Below are 14,234 nucleotides of genomic sequence, written 5' to 3'. Positions count from 1 at the left end.
TCTGGATTGGCTCCTCCACACCTCATCCCTCATATGTCTAGGACTCACAAATAAATAAAAACTAAAAAGTTTGTTTTTATACTCTATATCCTGCATATTATAATATTTTAATCAAGTTCTTTCATTATTTTCACTCTTAGGAGTAATATTCAGTTTTAGTATCTTTTCATATGTCAGCTATCCTTATACTGTTAATGGTTTTAAACTTCCTTATATAAATCCTCTTGAGTCCCATTGCATTTATCTTATTGTTTAAAATATAATTGCTTTATAGGCTCTTTAGGTTTGTTTGCTGTTGTTAGCAACTTTCCTTCATTTAAACAGAATAGAAAATGCCTGCATAGCAACACAAATATGATAATGAAGACAAGAGTCCCTACTTCAATCAGAATAGGTTTTGAATAATTCTGGAAATAAAAAATTATTGCTTAGATTTTGTATGTGGTTTATTGTTGCTGTTTAATCCAATAGGATATATGCAGAAGCATGCTGGGGAAATGAAAGTTATCTAGAAACTGTAAAGTTTGGACCGCTCCCTTAGGAATACAAATCCAGGAGATGTAATCTTTGCAAAATATGTTCAAATACAGTAACTAATGGCATGTAATTCTAGCTTTAGAATATACACTCTACTTTAAGTCCAACCCATGTCTGATAAGGTAGGTGGATTTTATTTTCTTCTGCTATACTGGAAAGTAAACACCTGATATGTTTCAAGACTTGACAGAAAAAATTATTCTCCTGCTTTACATAGAAGAGCTGTCTGTTAAAGATTTACCCATGAGATGGTGATGCCACAGTTTTAATACCGAGGAGAATTTGGTGCATATCAAATGATAACACTACCATTTTTCTTTCGCAGGAGCAGGAGAATCTGGAAAAAGTACTATCGTTAAACAAATGAAGTAAGTATATAGGATTTTTAATGTTTAATATTTAATATTTATATATCTAATTTGATCATTCTTAAAATAAATGCCTCTGGGAAATGTGACTAATAGTCTAAACCTGTGATTTTTAATCTGGTGTGCCATAAGAATTGTTTTTTTAATCCTTAGCCAAGGACATTTTTTTATTGCTGATAAGAGAAAGAGGAAGGGAGGAGAGAGAGAGTAACATCAACGTGACAGAGAAACATCAATTGGTTGCCTTTCCTATGCACCACAAATTAGGTGTGTGCCCTGACCTGGAAACAAACCCTCAACCTTTTAGTGCAAGCAGTGGTGTCCAACCTTTTGGTGTCTCTGGACCACACTGGAGGAAGAAGAGTTATCTTGGATCACATCTTAAATATGTTGTGACACATAACTACAAAAATTCTCATAACATTTTAAATAAATCTATGATTTTTCATCAGGCTACATCCATAGACATACATCCTGGGATGCAAGTGGCCCATGGGCCACAGGCTGGATACCCCTGGGCCACGATGACACTCCAACTGACCAAGAAACCAGGCCAGGGCACAAGAACTTTTAAAACATGCAACACCTGACTATTTAGTCAGGAGTATTGACCTATTTTTCCCTTAGATTGTCACATTTAAAAAATGACAACTGCCAACACAATAGCTGTCCAATGTGAATGCCCTGTGTTGAACCGTAAGTACAAGATGGGGCAAAAGAAGATTTACAGTTGTTAGTATATGAAGCACAGTTTATTCTTGTATTTTCATTTATTAATTATTATGTTATTTCCATATGAATAACTGTGAACCTACTTTTGCCCCACCCTGTATATAGGTCCTCTACCTAGTAAAGTTGCATCTTATTGGTCACATCAAACAATTAGATTACATCTGATTGGTTAATTCCTAGTACCAGAAATTCTTGCACACAAGTAAAGGCACATTATTTTTTTAAAGTTACTTTGGAACAAAAACAGTGGCCAATTACTACCATTTTGGTAAACTAATAAACAGTATACATATTTTTCTGTCAGACCAGAAAATTATATATGTTTTTGGTGTGACCCAGAATTTTAACGATTAATTTATGTGCACCATGAAATAAGAGGGTTAAAAAAATTGCTGATCTAAATCACACAGAGGAGTAGAGTTGCCACAATTTCTATGCAAACATTTCTCCTATCTTTTAGCAGAAAGCATAGAATATGAGAAATATGATCATTTTCACTTTAAAATTTTGCCTCTTTATAAGATAGATACTAAAAACAGTTATATTATAAATATATTGATCTAAGTATAAACAGAACTTTAACATTGTGGTCATAGGCCCTAACATTTTAGAATATGTCAATAAATGATCCATTTTGAATTTAGGACAAAATATTTGTAACCTGACTGGTATTTTGTCTGCCTCAGAATAAAATGCACATTTAAACTTGTGACTATCATGAATTTAAATTTATTCTTGCACTTATTTTCTCTAATTGTTTCTTTTTAGAGAATAAATAGACATGCATTTTCTAATGAGATAACACGAAAGTGCTAGAATTCCAGAATACAATTCCTAAGTGAATAAAATGGCAATTGATAAGTGGAAATAAATATGGCTCTATCGCCACTAGAGAATTTTGAAGGACAATTGTTGCTGAAGGAGGAGATGATAATCATTTTTGAGCTTATTTTTCACTGTATGGTCAAGGATCTTGTTCTTTGGCTCATATCATATGAGGGAATGATTCCAGTTAATGGTGAAATGGTCTATAATCTAAATCATAGCTTTTTTCTTCTTTCTAGGTAATGTCATTTGTGTTGCATATCAACCAATATTTAAACCCTACTTTTGAATTCTGTCACCTATATCTGTAACTATTCTCATTTTTAATAATCAAATTTTTAAATTTATTTATTTATTTATTTACTTTTAGAGAGAAGGGAAGGGAGGAAGAAAGAGAGAAAGAGAATCATCGATGTGCTAGAGATGCATCAGTTGGTTGCCTCTCACACCCCCCTAACTGGGAACCTGGCCCAAAACCCAGGCTTGTGCCCTGACTGGGAATCAAACTGGCAACACTTTGGTTTGCACACCAGCACTCAGTCCACTGAAAGACACCGGGCAGGGCTGTAACTAAATATTTTAACTCTTCTGTTTTTGAAGAACAAAACTCCTTTACCCAGATCACTGGTTGTATTGCTCTTGGGCTCTCAGTTCCATCTTTGCACCCAAGTCATCGCGTATTTTTCTACTGACATTACCACTGTGTTCACCTGTTCTTTTCTTTTCAGGTTATAATCATGCACAAATCCCTCTTATCCTTCTTATTTCTCCATTCTCTATTAGGTTAAATGACATAAGAAAAGAAATGACCAAATATTTGGCTACATAAAAATTAAAACTTTTTAACATATTAAATCATAAATAAAATTAAACAAAAAATTTGAAAAAATCTATAATAAATATGATAGATAAATTATTGAGCATAATAATATGTAAAGATCTATAGATTGTTAAGAAAAACAATAAGCTGCCCTATATATGCAAATGTGAAGATTACAAACAGTTCACAAAAGACAAAACTCACTTATCTATTAAATGTATATACTTTAGTTTAATCTCACTAATATAAAAATTAAAACAATAATGGTATGTTTCTCATCTTAATAGATTAACAAATAATAATATCAAAGTAATATTACCCAACAATGGTGATGTTTTGAGAAAATGAATATTTCTCATTACTACTTGTAAAATTATCTCAAAGCACGTTTATAAAAATAATTTTGGCAATTATGCACAGTAATCTGGTAAAATAATTATTAACCTTTTAAATATATTTTTAGAATTTTTAACAATAAAATAATTTAAATATGAAAATAAAATAGTACATATATGAAATATATGCACAGAGACTCACTTCCATCTTATTTGAAATATTAAAATACAAGACAGAATAAAATACCCTAAATTAAAATAAAACATAAGCAAATCAATTGTGAAATTATCAGATTATTCACCTTTAAGGTGCAATATTTTGCCTCCATCACAAGTTATATATATGTATATAAGAAAATTTTAATGGAAGAAAATACTGATGTTAACTGAAAAACCAAAATACAAAATTGCATAAATATCTTCATCTCAACTATGACAAAATAGATAATGTTTCTAAAAACAAAGAACATATACCAACGGTAGGATTTAAGGTTATATTGCATCTATACTTTGACTATTGCTGGGTTTTTTACACTATGTTCAATGAGCAAGTATTACTTCTATTAGTAAAAAAAAAAAAAAAGAAAGTGTTCTGGTTCTGCCCCATCTCTCCTTCCTTTTCTCAGAGTCACTAAGGAATCGATAATGCTAGCTCTCTCAACTCTTCCAATTCCATTTACTTTTCAACCATTTCCATTATTCTTGCCCCTAGTGTGTCACAGATTGCCCTTATAAATGTCAATTATAATCTCCTAATTGCCATTTTATGAAGGCTCATATATCTTTATTTTAATTCCATTTAACTTCGTTGGGCTTTTCTACCCTAACACTTTAGCCTGGTTTCTCAGAGAACTCTCTTCCCCAGTTCACCTCTTAATTCTGTATGCTTTAGTCCCTAATTCTTTGATTAAATCTTAAATGTTGCTGCCACTAATATACTAGGTCCTTTTCTCTGCTTACTCTATATCTTCATCAAATTAAAACTGGGGGAGTCCAATGATGTTTACTATCATCTTCAAGCAAACTGTCTAGAATATTTATTTCAAACTCAGACACTTTGTCGAAACGAGGAAAGTAGGTATTTCTACCCCTATATTCTATGTATAGGTCCAAATCAGAATAAGCAACACCCAATCCAAATAAAACTTATCATTTCCTTTTTGAGTTCACTGTACTACCTGCAGGTGCTGTTGCTATATGTTATCACACTGCACAAAAGTCAGACATGCTTTACTTTCCTATAATCCAGTGCTATCCAATAGCTACACCTAATATTAAGCATTTAACTGGGGTTACTGTGAGTAAGAAATTACATTTTTAATTTCTTTAAATTTTAACTGATGTGTCTAGTGGCTACTTTATTAGAAAGTAGAGTTCCAGTCTATATTTTGAGGGAAGAGCTTCTCATTCTCTTTATTGCATAACGTGATGTGTTACAGAAAATGCCAAGTAACAGCTTATTAATTTGAACAGAGCTAGGAATCAACTTGCAAGTAAAGAGCTCTACCTCCCAGAAATAATTTATGCCTAAAGTCCCTTAAACAAGTTGCTTAAAGTCCCTCTACAATTGGCCTTTTAAATTCTGCCTTTATTATTTTGCTTTACCATAGATGTTTCCCTACCCAATGGTGAAAAGAGGATTAGAACTTGTGCCAGGAAAAAGATCTAAATGCCCCCAAGTCTATTTGTAACTGGAATTTTGATGCAATACTGTAATCAATATACCCGTGTATAATGAGCACCCTTATTTTTCCTTCAAATATTTAGGCAAAAAAAGTGTGTGTTATACAAAATATGGTAATTAAAATTATTTTTCCCATTTTAATTTTTGGCAAAGAACTGAAATTTATTTAATAAACTTTTTTCTAATCTATCTGTAAAAACATTTCACTGCATTTTTCATAGCCTTTAATTGACTAATTTATTCTAAGTTATTTGTTTAATATAGAAAGATAAACATGGCTTTGTAGCATAAACACAACAATTATTGGCAATAAAATATTAAAATTAAAAAATAGATATAGGTACTGCCTTTACTCCTTTCACTGCAGAATCCTTTTACTTGAAGGTTTTAATATCTTGGGAAGTATTGTGTTCTTTTTTCTTCTAAGCTAAAATCTCTTTGTGCATGGATACAACACAGATCCTCAGTAATATGACATCCAAAACAATGCCTACTGAACACAAAGGATTTCAAAAGCAACAAAAAGCAATGAGCACATTACGCAATAAAGATAGAATAATTATCATATGCAAATATTTTAGTTTTTAATAGGTAAACCTTCTAATTTATTATTCTAAAACTATTAGTTAAAACATCTGAGCTCTGACTAAATGAGTGGAAGGAAAAGTTCAGCCAAATTAAACGCCTGGGGATTTCAACTTTGAGTACTCCGTGTCACGCACACAAATGGAATATTATGAGGAATTTAATGGCCGGTAGCCCTTAATTGCTTAAATTTTTAAAAAAACACCTTTGTTTCCTATATAAATAGAAAGCAGACACTCCTACTTTCTAGCATGTCTTAAGTGAGAGGAAAAGACATGAATTTTAGAGTAAATTACTTCTCTTCCTCTAGACATGTAAAAACTACACAGTTTTAGAACTACATACACAACTTTGTACTGGGAATCAGAAAATTTTTTTCTTGACAAGAAATAAACTTTCTAAGAAAAATGCTCATAATTTACCTGTTTTTAATAGTGGTTGATCTAGAGTAAATTCTAAACGCTTTTTGTATTTAGTGTGAGGAGTAAGTGGTGTTGGGGTTTGGGGGTGAAATGTGGACCATCTATAAATAGTGTCGACAATAAAAAAAAGGAAGAGATGGAAATGCACCAGACCAAAAATCCAAATGCTAAGGTTTACCGGTCCATTTCAGACACACATTGTTCTCAGCTGGTCTTACCGTTCCATTTCAGACACACATTGTTCTCAGCTGGTCTGATTTTTTTTTTAATTAAGTGAACAAGGACACAAGAAAAATATATTTTTATTTGTTTCTTTTCAACCTAAGCAATATTAAACTTCTAAAATTCAGTAAAGATAAAATAGCACATTAAACCCCAATGATAATAAAATTCTAAAAATGATAAATGTTTTTGGTTAATCCCTTCATAAAAATAAATGAATTAAAAATCTAAAAGCCATAAAATTGTTCAGATATAGCACATATGGACAAAATTCTTCCTTTTTAAACAAATATATACTGTAATTTTATTCAAGCAAGTTATTATTGATGTGTTTTTAATGTTACAAAATAACCAATTGTTCAACTCACAAAAGCATTTCATGTTTATGTTATAGGATCATCCATAAGAATGGTTACAGTGAGCAAGAATGCATGGAGTTCAAAGCAGTAGTTTACAGTAACACATTGCAATCCATCCTATCTATTGTGAAAGCCATGGCCACCCTTGGGATTGATTATGTCAATCCGAGCAGTGCAGTAAGTATGCAAATAATTACAGTTTTAGGTCCTATAATGGGGTTTGAGTAATAGAACAAGGCTTAATAAATTTGTAGCACTAAATCTATACCAAAATTTAGGAATATAAAATATGAATTTTGGAAACATTAATTTTATTTAGTGTAAGTTTTCCTATTTTCTTTTAAAGGAAACCTTTTTTTTGATTGTGTGCTATAATCTTATTTAATATTGACTGTTCCTAGGAGTCAAACTTAATGTAAAACAATATATTGCATTAGAGAAAAATAATGGTTATATTTGCTAAATATGAAAAAGTTTATTCCATAAAAATCAAACTGCAGTATCTCTACATTTATTTTCTTAGTTTAGTTGTGAGTTATTTCATGGAGATTTTTTAAAAATAAAAACACTACAATTTTTATTGTTTAATGATGATAACAAAGATGATGTGGCACAGGGAAACAATTACTTAATAAAGTATTTTTTAAAGAATTCAAATTATATGATTAATTAAAATGTTTCTATAATATACTCAAGTAGTCATAGTTTTGTTAATAAATAGCAACTGTTTCATTTTTCTTCTATTTTATGTTTTGCAATAAAATTATTTTGTGTTAAATATATTTAAAATGCACTTGCTTTAAAATAGTTTATGTGCAAGCATATAAAACTATCTTGTTGACAAATAAAACATATAGTACTATCCAAAGAACAATCATAGTTAGCCACATTAAAAAACAAGAGGAGTTGTGTACAATTCATAGTAAGAACTCAACCATTTCCTTATCCCCTTCCAGGAGCAGTTGGCTGCAACTAGATATTAATTGAACTGTTCCCAGATTAATTCTTAGATACTTTGTTATATAAAAATGAAAACTAGAGAGGCACAGTATGGCAAATATGGAGGAAAAAAGTGACATTTGTTCTTTTCTCTCTCACACTTGTAGTTTAAACCATGTAAATTATCATTGGAAGCCATTAGGAAGAAAAAGAAATATGATACTAAAGTTCTTTTTTTTTCCTTAAAGCACAGTTGATATACAAATTATATGATTTTAAGTATACAATGTACTCATCCAAAATTTGAATACCTTGTGAAGTGATTGGCACAATTTGTATAGTAACCATCCATCACGACACAAAGTTAACTTGATATTATGGATTATATTTCTTTTATTTATTTTTTATCATTTTCATTTTTTGATTTAATATTTATTGTATTTTTCCATTAACATTTAGTCTGCTTATACTGCCCCCCACTGCCCAGCAATCACACTATTGTCCATGTCCATGAGTCCTTTTTTATTTTTGTTCAACCTCCACCCACTCACTTCCTCCACCACTAGTGGCAACCTGATCTCCATTTATGAGTCTGTCCCCATTTCCCTTGTTAGTTCAGTCTGTTCATTAGATTTCACATATGAGTGAATCATATGGTATTTGTCTTTCTCTGACTGGTGTATTTCACTTAGCATAATGTTCTCCAGGTTCATCCATACCATTGCAAATGGTAAAATCTTTTTATATAGTCGAGTGGTATTTCATGATGTCAATGCCTCATAGATGTATTATCCACTCATCTACTGATGGTCACTTGGACTACTTCCATATTTTAGCAATTGCAAATAACACTGCAATGAATATAGGGATGCTTATGTTCTTTTGAATTAGTGTTTTCTTTTTTTTTTTCAAATAAATTTCCAGACATCTGACTATTCAATGTAGCATAATATCCTCTAGGTCCACCAATAGTGTTTCAAATGGTAACAAGTGGAATCTCTGGGTCATAAGGCAGCACCATTTTTAATTTTTGAGGTATCTCCATACTGCTTTCCACGGTGGCTGCACCAATCTGCATTCTCACCAACAGTGCAACAGGATTCGCCTCTCTCCACAGTATTGCCAACACTTGTTTATTTACGATAGCCATTGTGACAGGTGTGAAGTGATTTTCCATTGTTGTTTTAATTTGCGTTTCTCTGATGATTAGTGATGTTGAGCATTTTTTCACATGTCTATTGGTCATGTGTATGTTTCGTTTGAAGGTGTCTATTCAAGTCCTTGGTGATTTTTTAATTGGATTGTTTGTGTTTTTTTGGTGTTGAGTCTTATAAGTTCTTTATAAATTTAGGATATTAACCCTTTACCAGATGTATCAGCAAACATGTTCTCCCATTCTGTGGGTTGTCTTTTTATTCTGTTGATGATTTCCTTGGCCATGCAAAAACTTTATAGTTTGATATAGTCCCATTTGTTTAAATTTTCTTTTGTTTCCCTTGCCTGGAGAGGTATATCCAATAAAATATTGTTATAAGTCAGTCCAAGTTTTTGCCACCTATGTTTTCTTCTATGATTATTATGGTTTTAGGTCTACATTTAAGTCCTTAATCCACTTTGAACTTATTCTTTTGTGTGGTATAAGAAGGTGGTCTAGTTTTATTTTCTCCATGTGTCTAATTTTCCCAACACCATTTACTGAATAAACTAATGAGCCCATTGTATACTCTTTCTTCCTCTGTCGAACATTAGTTGACTATAAAGGTGTGAGCTTATTTCTGGGCTCTTTAGTCTACTCCATTGATCTATGTGTCTGTTTTTATGACAGCACCATGTTGTTTTGATTACTATGGCTTTATAGTATAGTTTGATATTGGGTAGCATGATTCCTTCAACCTTTTTCTTCTTTCTCAGGATCGCTGTTGCTATGTGGGGCCTTTTGTGGTGCCATATAAGTTTTTGAAATATTTGTTTTAGTTCTGTGAAATACATCATTGGAATCTTGATAGAAATTGCATTGAATCTATAGATTGTTTTGGGTATAATGGATATTTTTAATGATGTTAATTCTTCCTATCCAGAAACACTGTATGTGCTCCCACTTTTTTATATCTTCTTCTATTTCTTTCTTCAGTGACTTATAATTTTCCAGGTACAGGTCTTTTACATCCTTAGTTAGGTTTATTCCTAGGTATTTTATTCTTTTTGTAGCAACTGTAAATGAGATTGTTTTTGTAATTTCCCCTTCTATTCATTATTGGCATATAAAAATGCAATTGATTTATTGTTATTAATTTTTTATCCTTCTAGTTTGCTGAATTCATTTATTAGTTCTAGTAGTTCCTTGGTCAAATCTTTGGGGTTCCTTATGTACTGTATCATGTTATCTGCAAGTAATGACAGTTTTACTTCTTTTCCAATCTGGATGCCTTTTATTTCTTCCTATCTGATTGTTGTGGCTAGGACTTCCAGTACTATGCTGAGTAAGTGAGAGAGATGAAAGTGGACCTCCCTGTCTTTTTCTCGATTTTAAGGGGAATGCTTGTAGTTTTTGCCCATTGCATATGATGCTGGCAGTGGATTTGTCATGTATGGCCTTTATTATGTTTAGTTATGTCTCCTCTAATCTGACTTTGCTGAGAGTTTTTATCATAAATGGGTACTGGACTTTATCAATTGCATCTATTGATATGATCAGGCAGTTTTTATCCTTCATTTTGTGTATGTAGAACATCACATTTATTGATTTGTGAATGTTGTACCAACCTTGCACACCTGGAATAAATCCCACTTGATCATAGTGTATGATCTTTTTGATGCATTGTTGTATTCAGTTTGCTAATATTTTGTTGAAGATTTTCACATCTATGTTCATCAGAGATATTGACCTATAATTTTCTTTCTTTGTAGAGTCTTTATCTAGCTTTGAAATTAGGATAATGCTGGCCTCATAAAATTTGGGAGCCTTCCCTCCTTTTTAATTTTGTGAAGCAGTTTTGAGAAGGAGAGGTGTTAGTTCTTCTCAGAATGTTTGATAAAATTCACCTGTGCAGCCATCCAGTCCAGGGCTGTTGTTTACTGGGAGTGTTTTTATTATTGCTGTACATCACATCTCTTTGATTTATTTATTTCATAACTGGAAGTTTGTACCTTTTTGTCTACTTCACTTTTTTTACTCCTCCCCACATAAAAATGAATTCATAGGCTATTTGTCTTTCTCTGACTTATTCTATGTAGCATAATACCCTCTAGGTCCACCAATATTGTTTCAAATGGTAAGGTTTCATTCTTTTTTTGTGGCTGAGTAGTATTCTATTATTTGTATATATGTGTGTATGTGTTTATAGATAAAGAGACAGATAGATATGTGTATATATATAAATTATATATATAATTTATGCAGATGTGAAGATTTCTATATAATATATAATATTATATATTATATATAAATTATATATTATATATATAATTTATATATATACACATATCTGTCTCTTTATATATATATGTCTCTTTATATATATAATTTATATATATATATATAAATTTTTATCCATTCTTCTACCTATGGATACTTATGTTGCTTCCATATCTTGGCTATTTTGAATAGCCAAGAACACTGCAGTGAACATAAAGATCCATATATCTTTTTGAATTAGTGTTTTGTTTTCTTCTGATAGCTACCCAGAAGTGGAATTGCTGGATTATACAGTAGTTCAATTTTTATTTTTTTGAGGAAACTCATGCTGATAATTTTAAAGGAAATGGTAACTTTCATTTAGTTCTGCCACTTTTCGACAAAGAGCATGAAGATGTCCTAGGGCACGTAGTTTGTAAACCAGTTCTGCTCGGCTCTCCTTCCATTTTTAGCTTCACCCCATTTGATTCCAGTAAATAACACTTTTCTAGCTCATACTTTTTTCTCTCACATGGAAAAAGAGGAACTTATAAGAAATGAACTCCACTATCCTTTCATTTTTTTATCATTCTATTATGTTTTTATTCCCAGGGAGTTCATATGATCATGTTTTTATTCACGGGTAGTTCGTTTATCACTCTGACCCTAGCATTTCCTTTGAACCTAGGATTTTAAACTGGCCCTTAAAAAACCACCTGGTATAACCCCTTTCCTTAAAGAAGTGAAAAATAAGTGCCACAAAAGATTAGCAATTTGGCCTCCTTTAAATTGCGGCAGTTTAGAGCAAAACCCACTTTTCCCAGTACTTCATTAGAGTACTTCTTCCTATAGTACAAAATACCTACTAGGTATTTGGTAAAAATATTTGTAATAATCATTTTCTTTCCCCTTTACAGTAATCATGCATGAAACAGGTGTTCCTTCTGCATTTACTTGAGAATGATTTAATGCTTTAATTTGCATGTGTAATATTTCATGCATTTGCATCACTGACATTGGAAATCACAACCTTGCCTACTGCTACTTATTTAAATATACTGTGTGCTTTGTATAGCCCAGTGTTTGCAAATAAATGATTCCAGTAATTACTAAAGACCTGACACCTGTTGGCTGAGAATCTTAATGATCTGGCATTCATGTGAAGTGAAGATAATAGACTCTGTGCATTGCTGCCATTATGCTCACGAAAACATAAAAGCAAAGTAATTTATTCAAACTGTATGTTGAATGGGATAAACAGATGAAGCAGCACTTAGCAATTAGCACAACTCAGGAGTACCTATGTTCTCAAATATCAAACATTACCATTGTCAAGTATGACATAGCTCGTATTTTTATTTAAACTAATATAAAATATGGCAGTTTCAATCATATTCTTTACTATTTGATTTTAAGATTAATACATTCTCTATACCTGGCTTAAACTGCATATTCAACAGATTAATTTCTAAATATGTGTCCTATGTGTATCAGAGTCCTGATTTTCTACAGCATTGTGTTTAAATGTGGTTTGTCTACTTATGGTTCTCAAATAACCATTTGTACGTTTATTACACAGATTGTCCTTTAGAGATAGAAAGAGTCTTGCTTGACAGGAAGTTTACATGAGCTTTTTGGTCATTGGGTCTATCAGTTTGGACAAGTTGCTTAATGTCTCTAATTTAAGTTTCTTTAACCAAAACTGTTAACACTTTTCTCACTAAATTACAATGACTATTATAGAACAAAGCAGAAATATAAGAAATCTACTTAAATACAAAGTATTGCAGGATGTAAGCCCTCAGTAAATACTAAGTATTAATATTATCAGTAATTGCTTTGAATATACGCAAGTGAAAATGTATGTATTGAAGTCTGCATACCTGACATCACTTGAAAAAATAATTTTCATTAAACTATTAATACTTTTGTATGAAAGGTATCTGTCTGGGCATAGGGATATGCTGAAAAATATGCAGTAAAATATGTAAAAATATGCAGTAAAGAAGATGGAAATAGTATTTGCCCTCAAAAGAAAAAAGGCATATTGAACAAGTAATCACAAAGTGTCAGTTATCTCAAAAGGACAGCACAGCTGGGTGGGGAGCAATTCAGGAGTTCCTCCTCACTCTTTGACAGAATTACTGAGAAAAGAAATACTGTTACTAGTGGGTGTGGAGGAGGACTAATTAGTCTTGTTCTGGAAATGTTGAGTTTGTATAAGTTCTATGAGATCTCTACATGTGCAAGCAGTTGAAAATGTGCATTCGAAGTTCTAAAGACATATTTTGGGTAGACATCTAAATCTCGCTGTTATTGGCATACTTTTATACCTCAGTGTATAATTACACTGAGGAAGTAGATGGGACAACAGAGGACAAGTGCTTAGTTTAGGAAGGGCTTTAAAGAGAATAGAGACATAGGTAAAAGTGTTGAAATACTGTAATAGTTTCTGGTCATTTGAGAGGAACAGGAAGCCATGTAAGAGAGGATGGAATAGTTAGAGGAAAACCAGGAGTTTGTGGAATCACAGAATTCAAGACAACTTTTCCAAAGAAAGGTTAACTACATTGAAAGGCCAAGAATGAAGTATATGTAAAAGGAACATATTGGGTTTGATAATATATAGGTCATTGGATATCTGATGAGAGGTTTCATTTGGACACAGAATGCACTGAAGTGTGTTGAGAAATGAGAAGAGGATATGAGAACAGTTTAAATACAATTTCTGGAGTGATAGCTGAGAAGTAAGGGAGGGGTAAGATTTACAGAAAAAGAGGGCTTGTTCTTGCTTTGGTTTAATATTTAATAGAATAATGTCATAAATGTAGAGCTTGTAAAGAGAAAAAAGCTGAAGAAATAAGAGGGATCATAATAAAGGCATTTAACAAATTTTTATTTACACTTTTTTAACACAATACTTTTTAATTTAATTATTGTTCAAGTACGGTTTTCTATTTCTCCCATCCCAGCCCACCCTGCCCCGTGCTCCCCACCTCCCTCCCATTTCCA

The 14,234-nt window shown here is 31.9% G+C and overlaps 1 protein-coding gene across 1 annotated transcript in view; it reads left to right on the top strand.

Annotated features, from left to right (window-relative positions):
• The window catches only part of GNAT3 (G protein subunit alpha transducin 3), a 52,994-nt gene that overhangs the window by 13,981 nt on the left and 24,779 nt on the right, over window positions 1–14,234 (top strand). Inside the window, exons 2-3 of the mRNA XM_037137025.2 lie at window positions 863–905; window positions 6,925–7,066. Of these exons, the coding sequence (XP_036992920.1) occupies window positions 863–905; window positions 6,925–7,066 (185 nt within the window). The remainder of the gene's footprint in view (window positions 1–862; window positions 906–6,924; window positions 7,067–14,234) is intronic.

This window comes from Artibeus jamaicensis, unplaced genomic scaffold (genome assembly GCF_021234435.1).
Source record: "Artibeus jamaicensis isolate MK-2021 breed Jamaican fruit bat unplaced genomic scaffold, CSHL_Jam_final contig_518, whole genome shotgun sequence".
Classification (NCBI taxonomy): Eukaryota; Metazoa; Chordata; class Mammalia; order Chiroptera; family Phyllostomidae; genus Artibeus; species Artibeus jamaicensis.
This window is presented reverse-complemented; position numbering and strand designations above follow the sequence as displayed.